Below are 24,024 nucleotides of genomic sequence, written 5' to 3' on the forward strand. Positions count from 1 at the left end.
AGACAGTTCAGCAAAGATGCTATAGTTTCTATGGTGATGGAAGGGTTGTGCTAGTTTGAGGTGAACACCCCCAAAGCTACTCTTCTCAATGTCATTATCAACAGAACAATGGAATTTTGACAAAGATGCCATCACTTTATATCGCTTGTATTCTGCTAACTACTTTCTATAAACCAGGTGACAGAAAATGATATAAAGCCACTTATTCTACACAAACCAGTACTTTATCAAAGTTCCGTATTTTACAAGTCATGTTCAAAAAACACACACAAGTTAGCATTTTGTACACAAATGTTTATTTCTCAATTAAACATTCCCTTTAAACACAAGGAATGAATTCTAAATCTTCATAAAGATGAATTAAAAATGAAAGCCCTCCAGAATAGTGTGTGCAATCACTGTGTTCTTGGTCACTACTGGCGTTTACTGTTTAACATCAAAAACAAAGACAGGTTATTTAAAAATCATGCTACTGGATTTCTAGCTCTTCCTCTATGACCAGTTCTATGCTGATCTGCAATGTTTAAAAGTTTACATCACCAAATCGAAGCAAGTTTAAGGTGTGAAACAGCTGTGCATTAAACACAAAATAAACAATAAAGTTACAAGATATAGTCAAGTTCATAACGAATATAGGTGTTCTTATCATCATTGTAGATTCTTGGGTAATGTGCTATGAGAGCATCCTGCGAACCAATGTAGATGGAGTTGTAAATTTTCCAATACACATCTCTGACTTTCCGGGCTGGGTGAAACAAACCCTAGAATAATTAAAAGGCTACATTATTTCAAGAAATACACAACCTTAACACAACTAACAAACCATAAAGATATGGTTCCAAGCATTTCCCTTTGAGAGAGAAAACAAGATGGCAACTGCACAAAACTGCAGTGGGCAAAGACAAAATCTAATCCTCCCTCCCCTCACAACTGTTCTCCCGTATGGCACAAATACACCCTACTGATAATTAGGAACAGTGACTTAATTCAACTAAAATTACTTTTTTCAATGAGTACTCTTTTAAAAATCTTTGACCTACCTGTAAACAATACTGCAGCATTCTACATGGTCCAATAGCAACTCTCAGACCCTCCAGGGCCCCCATAACTGCCTGAATTACATGGGGAGATGTCTCAAACACATTGGGCCATACATAGTTCAACAAGTGATTCAGTGAATCTTCACAACCAAATCCATAAACCCCAAGTGACATGTGTTGCACCACTGCACTAGCCGTCTGTCTGTGTACAAGGTCCCTGTAACAGAGGCGGAGAAAGCTCTTTGTTAAGATACAGTCTTAGTTTCACAGAAGATACATGCCTGCCCGTTAGAAACTAAATCACTAATTCAGTGCATGGAATGGATGCAGTCATCCCCACACCTTATGTATCTGATACAGAATGCTTTTAGAGTGACTAATGATTCTACTTGAGAACTTTGCTTTAATGACTCAAACCTCACTATGGCTCAAAAATAAGCCATATTTTTCTTTGAAAGTAATATGAGCAAGAAAGCGGAGCACAGTGTACATTTTATATGCTACTAAAAATGAGGGGACACATGACTCTTAAATATGAATGATTAACAGTAATATCTCATTTTAAACTCTGTAAATTTAAAACCTTTGAAAGTAATTCAATACAATAGATAACTAAATTGAGATTAAATCTCTTCCCTTGTAAATTTTTTTTAAAGGTTCATTCAAGAACTCAATTTAGGGAAAGGAAGAGAAGGACCAATAATTTTTTCAAACCCAGAAATAAGAACTCTTATCACCTCCCATGTTTTAAATGAACTTATGTTTTTTAATTAGTTTATTTATTCATTTATGGCTGTGTTGGGTCTTCGTTTCTGTGAGAGGGCTTTCTCTAATTGTGGCAAGTGGGGGCCCCTCTTCGTTGCAGTGCGCGGGCCTCTCACTATCGTGGCCTCTCTTGTTGCGGAGCACAGGCTCCAGACACGCAGGCTCAGTAGTTGTGGCTCACGGGCCTAGTTGCTCCGCGGCATGTGGGATCTTCCCAGACCAGGGTTCGAACCCGCGTCCCCTGCATTGGCAGGCAGATTCTCAACCACTGCGCCACCAGGGAAGCCCCCTAAATGAACTTATGTTTATGACAAATCATTCAACTGACTACAAGCATCAGATAACGGGTCTATGAAGGGTATAAAAACAAGTTCACACTCTTTACCCTCAAAGGCAGGAAGAGTACCTTAAAGGTATAAGAGAAAAAAACACCTGAACTTAGTTACTAGCATCCTTATTTCTCTTATTTATTGTAATAATCTATTACGCATAGACTGAAGTGAAGCTGTATTCCTCTTTAATAAATTTCCCAACTAAAGTAATGTTTCTTGGTATCAGGACTCTATCAATCACTTCAAGCAGTACTTTATCGGTGGTCACCATCTGAATAACTGGGGGCCTGCAGTGGGAATAGTGTGGCTCTGGCAGGCTATGTTCAGTAGTTCAAAAGCCTAAAAGAAACCTCTGCTTCACCTGCCGTAACAAAAAGCTAAAAAGATCAGGTCTCTTTGCCATACCGATAAGCTCATGCTCATCATTTCCTCTAATTATATTTGACTTTAATTTTTAGAACAGAAGTTGATCAGGAATTCCCTGGCAGTCCAGGGGTTAGGACTCAGCACTTTCACTGCAGGGGCCCGGGTTCAATCCCTGGTCAGGGAACTAAGATCCTGCAAGCCACGTGGCGCGGCCAAAAGAAAGGGGTGGGGGGGGGGGATTAAAACAGGGAGTGGGCACTTGGAAAAAAAATAGGAGGAGCCACTATAGCATCTCTCTTATTTGGAGATAATAGTTCTATTTATAGTTTCATAAAAATCCAGACTAGTAGTCCCTTCTTTAACTACATCACAATAAATAGGTCATGTAATAATTACTTCCATAAGTTCTAAAATAAAAGAATTATAACTATTTTCTTTCATTTAGTTCAAGTCACTTACCTATCCATTAAAGCATCTTCAAGGAGTGGTGTTACAGCATAAATGTAGTCCTTTCCCATTTCACCAATATATTCAAACAAGAAGGAAAGTGATTTTAACACTCCATTTTGAACATTCAGTTCAGGAACTCTGTATTCATTCATTAAGGCAGGTAGTACTGTGAAGGGTGAACATGTTTCAGCAACAATAGCTATTGCTACAGTGGTACAAACTCTGTTCTGCCTTTCCTGAACTTTGAGGTTGTTTAAAAGTGTAGCCAATACATCATGAGGGCTGGAAAAAAATAAATGTGTCAGGAAACTGTTAGTTTACAAGTCAAAATTTTTTCGGAGGGAAGAAAAATAATCAAAGGAATGAAACTTCATGGTAAGTAATTACTGGGAACTTAGTAATTTTATGCTAAAATGCAATACTTTCAAGTCACTGGCATTACGGTTTCTACTTATGAACTTCATTTAAAGTGTTCATTTTAATGGAAAAATTCAAACGGCTTCACTTTCAAATATAATTTACAGTCTTTACTAAATTTCCTGAAACAAAAAGAAATTTCATTAAATGTTTAGACTGAATAATTCTTTGAGTGGTCAGAACATGGCCACTAGAGCTAGGCAACCTTACAGGAGTATCCAAACTGTGGTCTCCCATGCCACAACACACAAAATCTGTTTTCCAAAATCTTCCCTCCCACACACCTTTACCACATTTATTCTCCTTCTTTAAGCATTTATTCTACCACAAATTTAAAGGGACATAGGAACTAAAAAGTTAACAGCTATTCATTGCAAACTTCTTGACTACATCACAGATGAAAAAATATTATTGCTACCAAAAGGCGGGTGGGGTGACTCTAAATAATCCAACTTTTGTTATGTTTTATTGCTTGAAAATATTTAGTTATTAAGCCACATGTACATAAGTATCTCATATTCTACAATGACTGTTTCTTCTAGTTTGGTTCTGGTGGAGTAGAAGCAAATAACCATAGGTTATCTAATAAAACAGCTATCATTCAGTTGTCTGTAGGTTAATTTTAGAAAAATATTTTTAAAACACATAAAGCATTAACATGAAAACTGAATTATGTTGTTTTACTAAGAACTGGCCTTAATATTTTAAGCAATATCCTAAAAGGACCAACAAAATTTGAAATTATTCTGAAATGGTACTGTTTCGCTCTTCTGAAAATAGTGAAGTGTGTCTAAATGAAATTTTAAACTGTTCCACCTATTTTAATTCAATTTAACATTTAAGAAAGCATTTCAAAAACTGAAGGTCAGTGGTTAAAGTCTATTCTAAAAAAAATAAAGTCTATTCTAACTGCATTAATTATGTTACCTTGCCTTAAAAGAGATTCTACAGAAATAGAAGCATCTTTTAACACTACAATGGGTCTATTAGAAAGTAAAAAAAAAAAAAAAAAAAAATACACAGAAGTAACTACTACTCACCCAATGGCCTTTGCAATATAACCAAATGTGTTGACTGTGGCTCTACGAATAGCTTTTTTGTGAGCTTTTAAGAGCTCTAAAAGCTCAAAGCAAATCCTCATCCATTCTCTTGCAGACACATATTCAGCTCCCCTAGTTTAAAAAAAAAGTTAAATTTTTTGTGACAATAAGTTTTAAAAGGTAAATCTGCAAATTCAGTTCTCAAAACATGATTACCAATTCATTTTAAGCATTAAATAAAATTATTATTACTTTTTAGAAAGGATGGTTTAGTTTTAAAAATATACTGCCACTCCCTCGTTACCATTCAAATTTGAAAACACTACTGAAATATTAGCCTGACCATATATACTTACATTAGCAACAATAAGCAAATTTGCAAAGTGAATAAAAAGTGGCTAAACGTGAAAACCAATACCGCTTATTAAAATGTTTAGGTAATCTGCTTACCTATCAGCAATACGTCCAACAAGATCAATACAATTCTCTTGTACTTTTTCATGCCTATTCTTTAAGATGGGGGTGAGTCTAGGCAGCAGATCTTTAATTGGTGGAGTCATCTTATGCATACCTATTTAACAGAAGTCAAACACACTATCAATTAACATGTGAACTGCAACCTTTGTTCATTTTACCTTTTATTTAACAATGTAATATACGTGACTAGGCATAAATACAAACTTACAGCTGCCTATGGAAAGAAAAAGCCCCAGCTTCTGATCAAACGCAGAATTTTTAACTTTTTATTAACTTCTGATTATGCATAAAAATGAAAGAAATTAGTGAAGTGATTTAAAGAATGATGGATACTCAACAACAAAAAAAAGTTTTATTTGGTTCTGAAATGTATTTGTACACTGACATTTAAATATGGGGACAGCTTATGTTCCGGCCATACACAACAATATAAGCCAGAGGTAGACATGTAAATTAAAGCAAAATTTTCCAGAAAGGGCCCCCTTACCCTTTAACTGCAAAACAAACAGATCTCCAGTCTCCCTGCAATGCAGGGCATACTTGGATGGTATTTACACCTATGAAGAGAGAAAAAAGGAGGCAGCTGGCAGGGGCTCTTGCTCTAACTAGAATTGCTTGCTCTGATTCTCTCTCCATTGCTCTTCCCATGTTTCTCTGACCAACGATATGGTTTACAATTCCCTGCAAACCAGAGCCCCACAAGTGGCCAAGTAACTGATTTTTGGCAAGTATCTCCAAGTAGAGAGAGAGGAAAGGGTTGAACTGGGGATTATATGTAAATGCAATGGTTCGAAGACCTCCTATACTGCATAAAAACCCCTTACTAAAATGAGAAAAATAGTGGCTATCACAGCCAGCTATTTCAACCTCCTGATAGGTTATTTCTGTCCCTCTAAACTCCGTAGAAGTTACTTTTGCAATAGTTACATTCACTTATAATGAAGGATAAAACAGGAGACCATTTGTTTGTTCCATCATAATGCCCTTAAAGAGGAAAAGCTTTGTTCTCCACACCCAAGAGCATTTGTAATACACCTCTGTTTTAACTTTGGGTAAAAAACTGAAAGGACAGTTTAAAAGAATTGGATTTAAATAAAAATGAGATCACTTGATCAATTCACTTTTCTCTCTGGTTATTGTTCCTTGAACTTAATAGCAAGCAGGAAAACCTACCATAACCATTTACTAATTCAAGGTTGAATAAATATATAAAACTTTAGAGTTCTCTCCACCCACCACCTCCTCTCCCATGTATTTCAGGTGAGACAATTTTTTTAGGGCCCTCTATCCCATGACTTCAAAGTTTTTTGAGTTGTGACTACTTCCTCCTCTCTTGCAGGTCCTAAACTTGCCCTCTTTCTCTCTTTTAAAGTAAAATATAAATAGATTTGGGGGAGATAAGATTCTTGTGACATCCCAACTTAACTGTAATTTTCAGTGGTTAAAAAAAAAGTATCAGACATCATTAGTCAACTCCTAAATAGGATTCTCTATTTTACTTTCAAAAAACCAAAGAAACTTTAAAATACAAAACAAAAAATTCTTACATGACCAACAAATTCCATACCTATTACATTTACAATGGCCTTCAGTGCTCCAAGAATGCTGCCCAATACTTCAGGGTACTCTTCGCCCAAATACTCATACAAAACAACACCCAAGTGCCCCATCAATTTTTCCTGTAATAAAAAAATAATAATGATGCAATGTTACTGTTTACATTACTCCTTTTGGTGAAGAAATAAGAATCTGATTTAAAAGTTTACCTCTTGACAAGTCTTCATGACAACAGCCGTTCGAGAGATCAAGTCAGCTGCCTGTTGCCTAACTTTTGCTGATTTGTTATTTAAACGCCACAAAACTGTACCACAGATCTGAGGCAAGTACGGTTTGACTCGTTTGCCAAGAGCGTTGACCACTGTGCCAAAGCCGTTCAACATTACTGAGTCCTTAAAAAAAAAAAAAAAAAAAAGCCAAGTTAAATTTACAAACTACATTCAATGTGAACAAGAATTCAGTTTGTGACTCAACAGTTGAAATATACTTATATTCCGTTTCCAAAAATCTGATCTAAAAATTTGAGGTAGAAGAATATTTCTTTGTAGCCAACTGTATGAGAACATGAGCATTTAAAAATTATTTCAAATTTAATTACTCTTTGGTGATAATATTTACTTGAAAATATGTTTTACAAATATGAAAGTCAGTGGCAACTTGCCTAATAATTAGTATCATTACCTCTGTAGTCTGTTCTTGAAAAGCATAAAGAATACCATCAATCAGCTGTTCTTCAAGTTTATGATCAATATCTGCTGCTCCCAAGTTGCCCATAATTTTCTCAATTGTCTCCATCACCATTTTTCTGTACTGTTCAGCTTCATCTTTCAGATCATCCACAATCCTGGATATAATTTCTGCTGCACCTACTTTGTTTGCCAACTCCACAGTAGTATCAACTAACTAAAAAGAGGAGGAAAAATCATTTAATTTACTGCTTTTCCAAGGAAATAAAGAGACATCATGAAAATGGAATATTCTAAAGATACTATTTAGCTAGTAAGCATGCTGAGAACAGATGGCTCCTACTATTAAAACTTTAAGAAAAAGGTGGCCAAAAAAATTTAAATATGAGTCTAAGTCAAGGGGATTTAAGGTTACGATTGTATTCATGCTTCACCTAGCCAGATTAAGCAGTTCATTTACTAGACAAAAATGTCAATTCATAGTTGGCTATTTATCCTAGAATACAAAAGCAAAATGGAAGTTAACTGGCTGACTAAAATCCATCTCCTTTCACAATCAAGCACAAACAACCTGTGAGGTTCTCAAGGCAAAAAATAACTTACGTAATATGCATTCAAACTGACTAAAGGATCAGTTGAAAGAATTTTTGAAAATATTTTTTTATGATACAAGCTTACCTGCCGGTAATTTCTTCTATCCAAAGCCATTCTGTGTTGCCAGAAGTGTTTAAAAAAAGGAGGAAGGATCTCTGTTTTAATGTAGTTTGCTTCTACACCATCTGTTCCACAACACTGCTTTACCACCTAAAGTGTTAAAAAATAATAATAGTAATCACAGTCCTGGTTTGATATACAATAGTTTCTTTTGTTTTAAATGATATAAAATTCTCTTTGAACCAAGAAACACATTTAGATTAACAAATCTGGAACAGCAACAATCTGGAACAATTACCTTCAGCACAATTTTCTTCATTTCTTCATCAGGAGATTGGAATTCTCGAATAAGAATTAACATCACTTCTCTAGTATAGTAGTTAGCATATTCTGCATCCATGAGAGGAATAAGATACCCAATAGCCTTTAAGAAAGCGGCCAGACCCTATTTTAAAATAAAAAATATATATATATTTAGTAAATTAGATTTAAATCACTTGAACTTCAATGAGTAGAAATAAAAAGAAAAATGAAATCAAACTGGTGAATCTACCTTTCCTCTGTGTTGGCGGATACCCTTCCATAGAGGCTTTAACACAGAATCAAAAGATTCGATACCATAAGGAGTTGCTGCTTCAGCCAAGGCAGCAATGGCCAAAGCACTAATGGTCCGAACTTTCTGCTGCTCATCCACAAGACCTATAAAAAACCAAACACAAGTTTTAACTAAGCAACATTACCTAACTTCCATAGCATCATCCAGATTCTAGCAATATATCTAATCATTTAGTCAAATTGCAGAATCTGTTCCCATTAGACAAAATTAGGCAAAAGCCAGTATGAACCACAGCCTTACTAGCAGCTAATATTACAAATCCAATCATAAACTATATGGTGTTTATGTAGTTTACCTTCCATTTCTCTCTCCAAAAATCAGTGGCCTAAATTTCAGGAAACCTGTCTTAAAAAAGACAGTTATACTACAACTTACCATGTTCAATGATTTCAACTAAACTTCTGAGATGTGGCAAGATGGCACAGCCCATGAGAATAGCTATTTGCTGTACAATTTTTATACCAGTGTGTCTTGCTTGCCAGGACTTCTTGCTTTTGCACACAGCTTTTAAGAAAGGCAATAATGAAGGAATGCCCAGGGCAGAGGCTACCACAGCAAAAGCTCTAGCTGTTGTGTTACGGACATACTCATCCATGTTATCTATATCAGGTCTCATGGTAGAGATCATAGTAGCCAGACCAGCAGCCTAAAAGTTCAAGAAAAAAGCAACAGTCATGAGTTGACAACATTAACCCTCAACCATTTCATTCTAAAATCAAATAATCCTATCAACATATATAAAACTTTCTTCTCCAGAAATATAAATACCTTTGCCAAATTAGAAATAATCTCTCGGCCTTCCACTCTAGCATAGTAATCCTCATCAATCAACAATGGTTCAATGACCACTAGAATCTGAAAAAGAGAAGGAGCTACATTTTCACAGCAATTACTGATGCAATGCTCAAGTAACAGTACATGTAAGGGAATTTATAATTACCAGGACTTTGTTAATCAAGGGACAAATTAAGAATTTTAATCACACAACTTTAAACCCCACATAAAGATGAGTATTTGGGAGCACTGTTAACCACACAGACTATAAAATACACACAATACACACACACACACACGCCCATCTGCATTTTACAATTCTAAACCATAATTACCATCAGCAAAAAGATGGTTCTTAGTACTAAACGGCATGGTATAGAAACATACATTTTCTCGTTCTAGTATCAATAAAAGCAAATTTTAAAATATGAATATGAACCCACTATATAAGATGGTAAAAACTTACATCTATTTACACATGTATTTGCGTATGTATCCTTGTGCAAAGAAAAAGGTCTGGGAGGGCATGTAAATTTAACATTGGTTAACTGAATATCTTTAAAGAGGTTGAAATTTCCCTTTTTATTGTGAATGTGTAACATCAGCTGTTACTTTTTTAGAATTTTTAAATTTCACAAATACACCTAATAATAAGCTGGTAAAAAAAATCCACTAATTTCTTTTACATTAAAAAATATCAAACCATTAGAAACACAAATTGAGAACAAACCTTGTGCACATATGGTCGAACTAAGTCATCAAGTTTGTATAATATTCTATCAATAACTTTTACAAGCAAATGACGCTCTTGATCCTCAAGTGTAGGCGACATCAGCAGAGGAAGAATCTGATTAAACAAAGGACCAGCTCCAAATTCCCGAGCTTTATCAGTAATCTGACGCAATGCAGCCTGGAAGAAAAAAGAGTAATAGGCATATTTCTTTATTATAAGCATGAGCAAATTAATTACTCCATGGTTTTCTGTAACTGAATATTTTAGTGTAAACTTCAGACGTTTTACATAGAGTAGCATGAGTTCACTCCCATCAAAATTACTCTGAAGTCTGAACTCTTGCGATAAAGGCTCAATGTTTTCAGTTAATTCAAAAAGGGAAACTGAATGCTGGAGAGGGTGTGGAGAAAAGAGAACCCTCCTACACTGTTGGTGGGAATGTAAGTTGGTGCAGCCACTGTGGAAAACAGTATGGACGTTCCTCAGAAAACCAAAAATAGAGTTACCACATGACCCAGCAATCCCACTCCTGGGCATGTATCTGGACAAAAATATAATTAAAAAAAAAAGCATGCACCCCCCCCCCATGTTCATAGCAGCACTATTCACAATAGCCAAGATATGGAAAACACCTAAATGACCATCAACAGATGAATGGATAAAGATGTGGTGCATATATACAACTGAATACTACTCATCCATAAACAAGAATAAAATACAATAAGTCCCCTACATACGAACCTTCAAGTTGTGAACTTTCAAAGATGCGAACATGCCCCTGTATGCCAGCTGTTGTACTGTACTACTGTACTTTTCAAGGTACTGTACTGTAAAATTAAAACTTTTATTTTTTGTTTTTTATGTATTATTTGTGTGAAAAGTATTATAAACCTATTACAGTACAGTACTATATAGCTAGCCAATTGTGTTAGTTGGGTTACCTAGGCTAACTTTGTTGGACTTAAGAACAAATTGGACTTACGAATGCACTCTCAGAACGGAACTCATTAGTATGTAGGGGACTTACTATAATGCCATTTGCAGCAACATGGATGCAACTAGACATTATCATACTAAGTGAAGTAAGTCAGAAAGAGAAAGACAAATACCATATGATATCACTTGCATGTAGAATCTATAATACGACACAAATGAACCTATCTATGAAACAGAAACAGAATCAAGGAATAGAGAATAGACTGGTGGTTGCCAATGGGGAGAGGGGTGGGAGAGGGTTGAACTGGGAGTTTGGGATTAGCAGATGCAAACTGGTATATATTGAGTGGATAAACAACAAGGTCCTACTGTATAGCACAGGGAACTATATTCAATATCCTGTGATAAACCATAGTGGAAAAGAACATGAAAAAGAATGTATATATATGTATAACTGAGTCACTTTGCTGTACAGCAGTAATTAACACAACATTGTAAGTCAACTATACTTCAATAAAAAATAAATTTAAAAAAGAGTAATTTAATAGAAAGAGTCACAGAGTATAATGTAAAACTCCTTAACTTCTCCTAAAGGATCAACCATCTTCAAGCCACATATGATACTAATACAATACCCCACATAATTCCACTAATTACATTACAATCTTCAGCATATTTTAAAGGCTCTGATGATAAAATGGAGAATCTCTAAAATTATAATGAACATGATGATTTAATAAACTGGTACTTACTTTTCTCATTGGAGGTGTTCCATTCTTAATTTTTAAAAGCAACTTCATTATTTTTCTCTCTTTTTGCTCTTCTGGACTAAGTGTTGATTCATCAACATCAACCTAACAATAAAAAGAAAAAATTTAAAGGTTAGTGGAGATACTATGATTTGTAACTTCTAAATAAAAAGTAATATTTATTTCTGGTATTATCACTTACCAAAAGTTTATCAAAGTACTGAATATCATCAGGTTTTAAAAATGGAAGATTTCCAGATGGTTGGTCATTAACACTTTTCATAGTTCTATCTTCAGTTTGCATGTGGAAACCTGTCATACCACCCAAAGGTGTTGGAGTTGCTGTCAGCTTTCGAGCTGGAGTTCGAATAGGAACATATCCAGCTGGAGGGGGAAGTACCTAATACAGTTAAAAGACAGTTTAGGATTTTCTTAACTTTACATAGTAAATAATAACAAAAATGAATAATATTTGCAGTTAAGATGCTTTTTGCTTAGAGACAAGAATTAATTAACATCAATCCCATTTTTCTATCTTATTTATAAGTTTAAAATATACAAGTATTACTATTTCTCATCAAATTTAAATTTAAATTAAGTGTATTAGAAGTGTGGGGAAATGAGGAGATACACGAAGTGGGCTTACAAATTCTGATCACTTTCAAACATTAGTGTATATAAACATGTTGGTGAACCAATGTCATATAAATGGAAATAAGCTCAAAGTGCACATGATGTATAAAAGATTATATTTTAGGAATAAATTAAAAATAATTCATGTAAATCTCTACGAAAACAAATCTTAATATTTAAGTCGTTCTACAAAAATGAGTGACTGCATAAAAAAACCAAAATATTCACCAAAGCCCTGTAAATACACACCATTTGACTAAACTCAAAAAATTCACTCAAGAGTCACAAAAGAGGGCTTCCCTGGTGGCGCAGTGGTTGGGAATCTGCCAGTGCAGGGGACACGGGTTCGAGCCCTGGTCCAGGAAGATCCCACATGCCGCGGAGCAGCTAGGCCCCTGCACCACGGCTGCTGAGCCTGCGCTCTAGGGCCCGCGAGCCACAGCTGCTGAAGCCCACGTACCTGGGGCCCGTGCTCCGCAACAAGAGAAACCACTGCAGTGAGAGGCCCGCGCGCTGCAACGAAGAGTGGCCCCCCACTCGCCGCAACTAGAGAAAGCCTGTGCGCAGCAATGAAGACCCAATGCAGCCAAAAATAAATAAATTAATTAATTTAAAAAAGAAAAAAGATGTAATGACTATCCTCTTAGGAAAAAAAAAAAGAAAAAACTTGTATTAGAAAAAAAAAAGATTCGCAAAGGAGGATTTTTCCCCTCCTACTGATAAACAAATCGATGAATGCAATTGTGACAAACACTTAGCCAGTCAATAGTAGGCTGGAGAGTGACTACACCCACAGCATTACACAGAGGGTACAAGAAGTTATAATGCAGTAAATTCATGCATACTTGAAACAAATACTCTAATACAAACCTAATGAGGGGGTAGGGGGAAATACATACATAAAAACTGTTAAAAAAGCAATAAGCATTGGCAGAAAAGGCTCTGTAAAGGCCATCAAATGACTTAGGTTCCAGCCCTGGTTATAACATCAGCTATATGACCACTTTTAGACCAGCAAAAGGTCCTTGAGTAACAGGTACCTAGAAGATTTTAGAGTTCAAAATGAACTTCAAGTTGCTATGGTAAAGAGAGAACATAACATTCTTCGTGTCCACTGGCAACCCATGAACTAACTACACAAGATTTTGTGAGACACCAAGTAAAATAACCATGATCTAATGTTGGAAACGAAGTATACTTGGAAACAGCTAAAGAATGAAATGGCAGTAGTAAATTTGAGCAAGGCCAATGCAAACTTGACCAGTTAGTATTTTCAAAGAATATTTAAAATAAAATCCAGGGAATTCCCTGGCGGTCTAGTGGTTAGGACTCGGAACTTTCACTGCTGGGGCCCGGGTTCGATGCCTGGTTGGTGAACTCAGACCCTGCAAGCCACGCGGCGTGGCCAAAAAAAATCCATATCCTAAAAACCACCACACTCATATTCACTGTTTTTACCTTATATCCTTCTGGGAACATAGCATCTAATTCTTCATCAGACAATGGGCGATTTCTCTCATCAATTTCTCTCTCCCACCGCCAAGCCTGAAGCTGTTCAGGAGTCATACTCATTATGTGACCTACCAAAAAAGCAAATTTCTGTAACAATCTATGTAGTGCAAGACTTTTATCATTACACAGATCCTTGGGATATAAAATAGTTAAAATCAATTCTAACATTTAATTGTTTATATTATAAACTCAAACCAAGACTTTTTACATCCTGTTATTCTTGCTAAAAGTAAGCATTAATGGCATACAGAAAAACAACAAAGAAAAAATTCAAAACACTAACAAGGGGAAAAAATTATTTCCAATGATAAAGTTTCTACCTGGAGTAGGGGTAGCCATGTTCATGGCTGGCGTGCCAATTGGTGTCTTTCCAGGGGTCAGAACAGGAGTGCTTCCACCCATCTGACTAGCTGGTGTTTCATCCCAACGTGATTTTCTTTTACTGGCTCCAGGAGTTGGTGTTTCACCAATGGAATCTCCACCTCGATCTGTTCGAGGAGTCTCAGCCCATCCACTTCCATGTCCAGGAGTATCTTTAAAGAAAAAGAGTGAATAAGCCTAAAATTTTAACCACTGTCAAAAAATGACTATTTTCAGACAACTAACATACTCAAACTGACCAACTTCAGAAACAGGATATTCCTAAAATGGAGACACATTTAAGTTTTAATCTTTCATTTCATATTTATTCTCCTTGACTGTATCTTTTCCACGGATTACAAAAACAATAAATGGTAACCATCGAGGAACAGGAAAACAGAGCAAAGGATTTTTTCAACCACCCACAACATCACAACCCAGAGACAGCCACTTTATGTATCTTGGGCCACCTTTCATTTCTCCATGGAGTGAGATTACTCTGCATGTACCATTCTATACTGCCTCTCTCATCCATTATATTTTTTTCCGGGTTTTTTTGGGCTGCGCCGTGCGACCTGTGGGATCTTAGTTTTAGTTCCCCGACCAGGGATGGAACCCGGGCCCCTTCAGTGAAAGCACCGAGTCCTAACCACTGGACCACCAGGGAATTCCCTACATTACATGTTAAGCACTCTGCCCTATCATTAAAAATTCTTTATAAAATTTTAATATAGCAAATGTAATGTTAAATCTTAACTTCCCAACGCTAATCTCATAAACAGTTAATGAAATACAGCTTTAGAGAGTTTACACAAAAAACAAGATATTTAGGCAAATTTACACAGACAGAAAGTAAATGAGAGGTAACCAGAGGCTGGGAGGAGTAAGAATGGAGAGTTATTGCTTAATGGGTACAGTTTTTGTTTGGGATGAGAAAGTTCTAGAAATGAATAAAGGTAATGGTTGCACAACACTGTGAATATACTTAATGCCACTGAATTGTACACTTATAATGGTTAAAATGGTAAATTTTATATGTATTATACTACAATAAAAAAACAGGTTATGTATGGCCTACAAACTTTACTTTCTCCTAATGTTCTTCCTAAAATAAATCTTAAACATCTTTAAGAAGGGAAAAGAATTAGGTACATCATCTGTTCAGTTCTTTATCTGTCCCGAAAGCATCTGGTTATTTATGTCTTCCTAGGACCAGAGAGAACAGATTTTGGCCATAAACACACCACTCATCAAATCAACATTTTACCCACACACACACCCAAACTCCACTAGAAGTACCTCTTTCTGTTTTGGGGGTCTCATCCCATCTGTTTTTACGAGCACTGGAAGTTGCGCCTCCATGGCCTGGTGTCGCGTGGCCTGGTGTATCGCCTCGTCCAGGGGTAGCAGCTCCCGCAGGTGTGTGACTAGGTGTAGGATCCCATATTTTTGAGCCTGGGGTTGCTCCAGGAGTCTCACTTCCTTTTGCACGACCTGGTGTCTCATCCCATCTTAAGGAAGGGGTATGTCCAGGGGTCTTAACAGAGCAAAAAAAAATTTATTTCATACACCCACATAAAAATTAGAAAACCTGTTAAGCAAACAAAAAAAATTAAATGTTTTAGTTCATAATTAAGAGAATAGATTATCCTTCTGCTTAAAAGATACCTACTTTCTAGCAAATATGTTTATGACAAAAAACAACTTAAAGATTTAATTTGGAGCAATGAAAAAAGCCCTAATTTAAAAAACAATGTATTTTGGGTAATAATCTTGGTCATGCCACTAATGGCTCCGTAACTTTGGGAAAACATTACGGTTTCTCTGTCAAGAGCTCAAGAATTTCAGCTTTAATTATATCAGCACATCTCAAAACTGGGGCTTAGAGACAGAGACTCATGAGTTCCCACTAAGAGTATTTTTGTTTTTGTTCAATTTTGTGTGTGTTTAATTAATTTAAGCATGTTTTGGATCACCTGGGTAATTATAACTAGATACTGCCACATAATTTCAAATCCTTGAGAAGAGGTTATATTTATAATCACATCTATAATACTATTACTCTAACTGATGCTGGCAAGATTAGTGAAAAAAGATTAGAAGTTGACTTAAAATGATCGAAGGTTCCATGGTAGTGGAATAGAGACAAGTAGTGAGCAATATAGGAAATGAGACAGAATGTGAAAGCAAAAGAACCTGCAGAGTGCAGACAATATCATATCAAAAACAACAGGTGAATTTAGTGAAGCAAAACAAAATCTGTATTTAAATAATTCTGTAAGTTTTGTAGTATACTTTTACATATTTCTTTTAAAGTTGGATGCTCTATCCAACCCAAGAGTTTTATTTAGCTTCATGTTTGCAAATAAGACTCAGTATTCTTTCCTTTCAAAAGATTCTAGGGCTTCCCTGGTGGCGCAGTGGTTGAGAGTCTGCCTGCCAATGCAGGGGACACGGGTTCGAGCCCTGGTCTGGGAAGATCCCACATGCCGCGGAGCAACTAGGCCCGTGAGCCACAACTACTGAGCCTGCGCGTCTGGAGCCTGTGCTCCACAACAAGAGAGGCCGCGATAGTGAGAGGCCCGCGCACCGCGATGAAGAGTGGCCCCCGCTCGCCGCAACTAGAGAAAGCCCTCACACAGAAACGAAGACCCAACACAGCCAAAAATTAATTAATTAATTATTTTTAAAAAAGAAAAAAAAGAAGTCTCCGGAGCCACAGATGCACCCAGACCAATTAAATCAGACCTCTGGGGGTGGGGCCCGGCACTGGTATTGAAAAAAAAAAAAAAAAAAAGATTCTATATATTACTCAGGGTTGTGAAATTCTCAGATGAGTAAAGAACATAAATTGTTCAAAAGTCTCATTTTTAGCAACTGCTCTTCCTGCTCAATCAGGTAGGAAAAAATGCTTCCTAGTATCCACTGTAATTCCCACAGTCATAATTAAGATGGAGTTGTGTTAAATGAGAAGCATGAAAGAAAACATGGTCTGAATCTCTATACTTTTTATGAGATAGACATCAACTCTTGGGTCTCCATTTCAGTTAACAGATACCAGAAGGACAAGTTTCTCTTTCTCTGTTTTTAAAATTTGCACTGAATGTCAGTTTTTAAAATTTGCACTGAATGTCAACCACAGAATTTAAGTTAGTAATAACATATTATACAGAACCAAATCCTCTCATATATCAGCAAGCAAATGGGAAGTCCTCAAGATCTAAAACTAAACTGTTTGGAAATTATGTGCTAGGTTTAGTGTATCTCAATTCTGGGTTTGGGAAAACAATGCCATGGCCTGACACATTTTTCCTTATTTGTAAATAAATCTGCAGTAGCCTATGCTAGAGTCAACAGTGACTTAGACTAGGGTGGTGGGGTCATGAAAAGTGGGTAGATCCTGAATATATTTAAAGGTGGGGCCAACAAAATGCATCTGTGGATAGGATGCCAGGGAAGAGAATAAGAGGAGTACAGGATGACCCTGAAATGATTTCTAAGGGTTTGGTTTGAGCCAATAGACATGGGAGCAGGCTGGAGGGAGTACAGAAAATCAATTTTATTATAAATACTGATTCTGAAATGCCTATCAAATACATATCAAAGTAAATGTGTCAGGTCTGAGGAGCAGAGAAGTAGGGATGGATTTGTAAATTTGGGAGTTGTCTTATAAAGACAGTATGTAAAGACAGGAGTGAGATCCTAGGGAGTTAGTTTAGATGCAAAAGAGATCTGAGGACTGAGCATTAGAGTACCCCAAATTTAAGGAAGCTGAGGAAGATCCAGCAAACAAGACTAAAAAGCAGCAGTCACTGAGGTGAGTATTAGGAGAATCAAGAAAGACTGAAGCCCAGAGGCTAGGAAAGAAAAGGGTATCAAGGAACTTCCCTGGTGGTCCAGTGGTTAAGACTCTGTGCTTCCAAAGCAGGGGGCGTGGGTTCAATCCCTGGTTGGGGAACTAAGATCCCACATGCCATGAGGCGCAGCCAATAAATAAATAAGTAAATAAATAAATGAATTTTTTTGGTTTAAGAGGGTATCAAAGAATGTCGAATGCTACTGATATGCTGCGTAATATGAGGGTTGAGACTTATCTTTGGATTTAGCAACGAGGAGGTTAAGTCATCTTGACAAAAGAGGATTTGGTGGAGCGGTGCAGGCAAAAGCACCAGAGCACAAGTATAGATACACAACTCATTCAAAGCATTTTGTGGTAAAAAGAGAAAGAAATGGGATGGTAGCTGGAAGGGGAAGTAAGGGTCAAGAGAAGATTTCTTGTGATATCTTGTTTTTTTTTTTTTAAAAGATGAAGATCAGTAAAATGTGTTTGCTGATGATAATAATCTAGAGTACAGAGAAAAAAACTGATGTTACATGAGAGTCCTTGAGTAATAAGAGATGGGAAATGGCACATAAGCAGATGGGTTAGCTTTAGATGGTCAGCCTGTACCAACAATTCATATCATAAGAGAAGGAAAAGCAGAGTAGATGAGAACATATACAGGCATACCAGTAGATTTCACAGTGGGAATATGTATACTTTTTTCTTTTTAATTGTTCTTATTTGGGGTGAGAGGGAAATAGAAGGCAACGTCATAAACTAAAAAGGAAGCAGGCCAGTGTCCTTGTCCCCACGGTGAGCCACAGCCACCCTCCGCCTCTGCAGGAGACCCTCCAACACTAGCAGATTCGGTTGCCTCTTTGAAATGCCATTCTGCTTCTTTAAAAAGTTAGGCAGGGCTTCCCTGGTGGCTCAGTGGTTAAGAATCTGTCTGCCAATGAAGGGGACATGGGTTTGAGCCCTGGTCCGGGAAGATCCCACATGCCGCAAAGCAACTAAGCCCGTGCGCCACAACTACTGAGCCTGTGCTCTAGAGCCCATGAGCTACAACTACTGACCCCACATGCCACAACTACTGAAGCCCGCACGACTAGAGCCCGTGCTCTGCAACAGGAGAAGCCACCACAATAAGAAGCCTGCATACCGCAAGGAAGAGTAGCCCCCGCTCGCCGCAACTAAAGAAAGCCCATCTGCAGCAACGAAGGCCCAAAGCAGCCAAAAATAAATGAATAAATAAATAAATTTTAAAAAAAAGGTAGGCAGCAACAGGAAAAAAAAAAAAAAAAGGAAGCAGCTAAGGAGGTACTAAAGGTTTCACAGAGCATAAACAATTCATCTGAAGGAGAGGGGGACAGAGTTATCGCTTAATGATCACAGAGTTTCCTTGAAGTGATGAAAAAGTTTTGAAAATAAATCATGGTGGTGCATGACGCACATTGTGTCATCAATACCACCGAATTGTACACTTAAAAATGGTTTAAAATGGCAAATTTTATATACATTTTACCACCAAAAAAAAAGTTTCTAGGAAAATCAACTGACGAAGGAAACGCAGTAGCGTTATGTATCTGACACCTGTGGTCAGAGATTTAAATTATCCATCTAAAAAATGAGGAAGACCACTGTGTTATACTCAACCTCCATATAATGTGACATACTTACATATCTATAATTAATATTCCAAAAGGAACATTCCTTTACCCTTTATGTTATGAACTGAACTATGTCTCCACCAAAAGTCATGTCGAAGCCCTTATCCTCACTGTAACTGTACTTGGAGATTGGGCCTTTAGTGAGGTAATGAGGCTAAATGAGGTCACAAGGTTGGACATGAATCTGATAGGACTGGTGTCCTTATAGGAAAAGAGACACCAGAGCTCCCTCGCTCTTTCCATGTGTGCAAAGGCCTCTTGAGGACACAGCAAGAAGGCAGATGTGTGCAAGCCAGAAAGAGAGCTCTCATCAGACACTAACCCTGTCGGCACCTTGATCCAGAACTGTGAGAAAATGTCTTCTGTTTAAGGTACCCAGTCTCTGGTTATCTTGTTGTGTCAACAAAACCAGACTAATATATTCCATGAGAAAAATAAATTTAAAACAGTAATAATAAAAAATAATAAAAAGCAATTACCTCTGCTTGATCCCAACTTGACAGCTTTTTTGGAGTGGCACCAGGAGTCTGATCAGCTGTTTGATCCCAACGCCGCTTTCGTTTTGAGGGAGGCTGGGATGCTGCTGCTCCATTGACGACTTTTAGTTCTCCAGCTTTAGCTTTTTCTGCTAGCTGTTGCCTAATTTCTCTCTGAAAAATATTTGAATAAACAGTGAGCATCTTTAAAACATTTTCAATATATTTTTATATTAGTAGAGTCATTTCTATATAATGCCATTTTATTTTTCACTCATTCTCCTTTCTAGGCTACTGGTAGACCCATTCCTTATTTTCCCTCTCTTTCCTGTATTTTCAAGTTTTATATACTGTCTTTCCGCACAATAGATGAGCAAATACAGAATTTATTACATAGAGCGCACTGCTTTATATACAGTTAATGAAGTAAAATCTTCAGTCAATGGTAGTGAACCAAAATGCTTCCAATGAAAAACATAAAACTCATATAAATAGTAATTAAGACTACGTAATAAGTTAGAAAATAAGTGAAATTTTCAAAATTTTGTTATAACTATGAAATATTATGTATAATATAGTCACAACAAATACACATTTATTTAGCCTATGATTTTAAAGTAGGGTTCCATTTACCACATTTAATTCATCCAACAAACAAATCTATTATATATTTATAATAAAATTATGAAGATTAACTATTAAAACAAAACACAGCAATCTCTGCAGGTAAGCAAGAATTCGTTAGAATTCTCCACCCATATTCAAACAAAATTTTATGGAAGAATTAGAGGCTTTTCAAAAAATGATTTTACTCTTTGACTTTTCCCTTACACGCTGACTTCAGGCACACACCATCAATCCACCCCCAGATATATCCACTGTAAGATATATATGCATATACATGTGGCCAAGGGGCCAGGCACTAGAAAAGGATAGTATAGAAATATGAAAAGCTTAATTTGGGAGGTGTTAGAATTTTGAATAAGGTTCTTTCTCAACTTAATTTTTATTAATAATGTTAAAATATTACTTGTGCAGCAAATAAAAAGGAAACATAAAAGTCTCTTAATCTCAACTTTCTTTACATTCTTTCAACACCATTAAAATAAAAAGCAGGTTCACAGACCTCTTCTTTAGTTAAATGTTGTTCTCGCATTACATCCATGTAAGTCCTAGCATTCATTTTAGGATCAGGGGTCTTCCCTCCTGCAGAAAAGAACAGCAACAGGACAAGAGTACAATAAATAAAAGATAATTAGGTTCAACTGATTTATCTGCCCTGCTCTAATATTACATTATTCCATAATCATTTAACTTATTTTTTGATGGAAAACTTTAATAATTACACATCTTACTTTTTATTGAGTTTGCTGATCAATTTAACCTGTTTGAACACAAACATATCTACAGCAGTTTAAAACAAATATTTTAATGCATATAAAAACAAAATGACAGCACAGTTTAGAGTCTTCAGAAGTGATGGGTTCCTGGGTTGCTAATCCGGAATACGTACACTTTCGTGCCTTTGTCTCCATCAGCAGTTCTGACTTCAAGCAGCAGAATAGAAGCCTAGAAAATTATCTCTTTACCATTAGTAACACTTTGGAAAGATATTTATATTCAAAACATTACCTGTTGCAAGCTGTTAAAATCCTGACTACAAGTAACTATGACTACATAAGTTCTTCATACAATGTTCTAAAACAGTTATAGTTTAGAAAATCTGATTTTTAAAAATATACCTCTAATCTTATTCTGATGTCATGTTACTAAAAAGGGCTTCATGATTTTTACGTTTTCTTGACCCAGAAACATATTTTTATTTTCTTAGAAAGTATAAATAACAACTGGAAACATATTACTTGAATTATATTACTTCTACCAGTTATTATGATGCATACAGAAAAAAAGTGGTGTACAAAGAGATGTGTTAGTCTCTTGGTTAAAGTTTCAGTATTTGCTTTTCAAACTTCAAAATATCTTAAAGAAGCCCAAACAATATATAACAAGATTCACAGAGGCACACTATGTTTTAGAAATGTGATAATTAGCTATACAAGTAGTATAGCATCACAATTTAGGAAAAACTAATAAAGGTCCAAGACATTTCCTATGCTGAAGATCATGCCCAATTGGTAGTGTCATTCTTTCTGACACTATCTCTGATAAGACTTCCTTTGGAATACTTTTTCACCATAATCTAGAGAGGATGTGTTGAACTGCACCCTTAAGAATGCAGACAGGACTGGCATATAGCAGTACTGCTGTAGGAAAGAAATTAAGGACAGTTAGTATGGGCCTGTGAATTCTGACATACATGTTTAAATCAATTACAATTATGCAAGTAAAAAAAAGAATATCCCTACTAATTCATGCAGGCTGAAAGTCTAATTTGTAAACCTGCAGCAGAATCTAATTTTAAGAAACAGGCACCTAACTTTGATCTTGAAACTCACTCACCTGAGGAAAGCTTCCATCAGGCTCACTATGCCCCTTGTGCTGACCTGCACACTAAAATTAGCAAAACAGACTCCAACTATTAAAAATATCAAAGTCTTTGTATACATACTTTTGTTTTAACTTTAAGTATGCTTAGAGCAAAGTAGGTGCATTTACTAAACTATATTTAGAGCAATATGAGGGGAGCTCTAATGTGGAAACAGTTTCTCAAAAGTAACAATCCTAAAAATCTAAGACTTGGAATGAAAACTTTCAATAATTTGAAAGTATTTTGAGCAGAAAAACACATTTGTTCAAAGTAAAGAAAGCGTACCCAAAACAAAAGTAAAAGAAAAACCTTTAACCCTTTGCGTTTCTATGGCATTGGCTCATTAGTTTCTTGTCCTTCTACCTGGAAAGAAAACTGGCATTATAAAGATGAAGAATATGGCATCTGTGACTTCAACCAAATCTATACAAATCTATAATAAGGGGGATTTTTAAAAAGAAAAGCAAATTCATAAGCATGCCAAAAAAAATCAAAGGGCTAAAGACAACTTAACACAAATAAATTTCTGAATACTTATAGAAAAGTGGGAAAGAATTACCATCTGCAAAAGGATCAAGACGCTCTGGGGAAATTATCATGGTCCGCCTGTGCTTTTTGTATTCATCTTCCCGATCTGCAATCTTTGGAGGTCGGTGCTCAGCAAATGGATCATACTGAAAAAAGGTATGTCTCACTTAATACTCACTTATTAAATAACCAACGAGAATGTCACAAACAAAAATCAGAACATTATAAAACATGTAAAAATGTTTAATAAATGCCTATTAATATTATGTACCATTTTTCAGATAAATGCTAATGTGAAAAAATAAGGCATATGGAAATGAGACAATTTCCATAGTTCAATCCTTCACGAAATGATCACCTTTTTGAAATAAACTATTATTTCTAATTCTCCCAAATCAACTCTCCTCAGAACATTGTAATAACTCGATTCCTAAAATATGTGACTTTCCATTGGAATTGAGACGTTCAGTTTTCTTTAGCTGAATAAACTCTGGTTTTAACTTAAAAAAAAAAAAAAAGTCACCTGTTCTGTTGACTGTGGTATATCATTAAGCAATGCCACAGGGGCATGATATCCTGGCTTCTTCTGACCAAGCAAACTTGTAGATGATGAGTAGTCATCGTCATCCTGCAACGAATTCCCCCAGAAAGCCACAAACAAAAACGTCAGAACTTAAAAACTAGAAAGAACACACAAAGATTCAATATGAAATCAAAAGACAATGTGATGAAACTTGTTAACACTTAGGTTTTCTTTTCAACTCAAAAAGCTAATAAAGAAATTTAGTTCTATATACTCTTTTAAAAATACTAAACAAGGAATCCTTTCTGTAAATAAAGTAGGTATGGACTAGAAAAACCTGAGCATTTCATCTTCTCAACAGAGGGCATGATGAAATTTGTTTTCAAATTTGGAAACTACAAACAGCTTATTTAGAACTC

At 36.1% G+C, this 24,024-nt stretch overlaps 1 protein-coding gene across 3 annotated transcripts in view; it reads right to left on the reverse strand.

The window, feature by feature from the left end:
• Window positions 1-273: 273 nt before the first annotated feature.
• SF3B1 (splicing factor 3b subunit 1) overlaps window positions 274-24,024 on the reverse strand; it is a 36,215-nt gene continuing 12,464 nt past the window's right edge. The window contains exons 3-25 of one of the 3 annotated variants that reach the window (XM_061185955.1): window positions 23,606-23,710; window positions 23,114-23,228; window positions 21,193-21,272; window positions 20,070-20,240; window positions 15,397-15,634; window positions 14,058-14,270; window positions 13,684-13,805; window positions 11,795-11,992; window positions 11,596-11,697; window positions 9,905-10,084; window positions 9,169-9,255; window positions 8,776-9,046; window positions 8,338-8,483; window positions 8,083-8,229; window positions 7,809-7,934; window positions 7,126-7,347; window positions 6,654-6,836; window positions 6,455-6,566; window positions 4,861-4,981; window positions 4,411-4,542; window positions 2,963-3,235; window positions 1,041-1,257; window positions 274-761 (exon numbers count right to left, since the gene is read on the reverse strand). In XM_061185955.1, the coding sequence (XP_061041938.1) occupies window positions 603-761; window positions 1,041-1,257; window positions 2,963-3,235; window positions 4,411-4,542; window positions 4,861-4,981; window positions 6,455-6,566; window positions 6,654-6,836; window positions 7,126-7,347; window positions 7,809-7,934; window positions 8,083-8,229; window positions 8,338-8,483; window positions 8,776-9,046; window positions 9,169-9,255; window positions 9,905-10,084; window positions 11,596-11,697; window positions 11,795-11,992; window positions 13,684-13,805; window positions 14,058-14,270; window positions 15,397-15,634; window positions 20,070-20,240; window positions 21,193-21,272; window positions 23,114-23,228; window positions 23,606-23,710 (3,720 nt within the window). In that variant the 3' untranslated portion in view covers window positions 274-602. Of the gene's footprint in view, window positions 762-1,040; window positions 1,258-2,962; window positions 3,236-4,410; window positions 4,543-4,860; window positions 4,982-6,454; window positions 6,567-6,653; window positions 6,837-7,125; window positions 7,348-7,808; window positions 7,935-8,082; window positions 8,230-8,337; window positions 8,484-8,775; window positions 9,047-9,168; window positions 9,256-9,904; window positions 10,085-11,595; window positions 11,698-11,794; window positions 11,993-13,683; window positions 13,806-14,057; window positions 14,271-15,396; window positions 15,635-20,069; window positions 20,241-21,191; window positions 21,273-21,579; window positions 21,636-23,113; window positions 23,229-23,605; window positions 23,711-24,024 lie in introns of those variants that run through there. The other 2 variants (XM_061185963.1, XM_061185971.1) reach the window with 2 other exon arrangements.

The sequence above is a fragment of the Eubalaena glacialis genome, chromosome 1 (assembly GCF_028564815.1).
Source record: "Eubalaena glacialis isolate mEubGla1 chromosome 1, mEubGla1.1.hap2.+ XY, whole genome shotgun sequence".
Classification (NCBI taxonomy): domain Eukaryota; kingdom Metazoa; phylum Chordata; class Mammalia; order Artiodactyla; family Balaenidae; genus Eubalaena; species Eubalaena glacialis.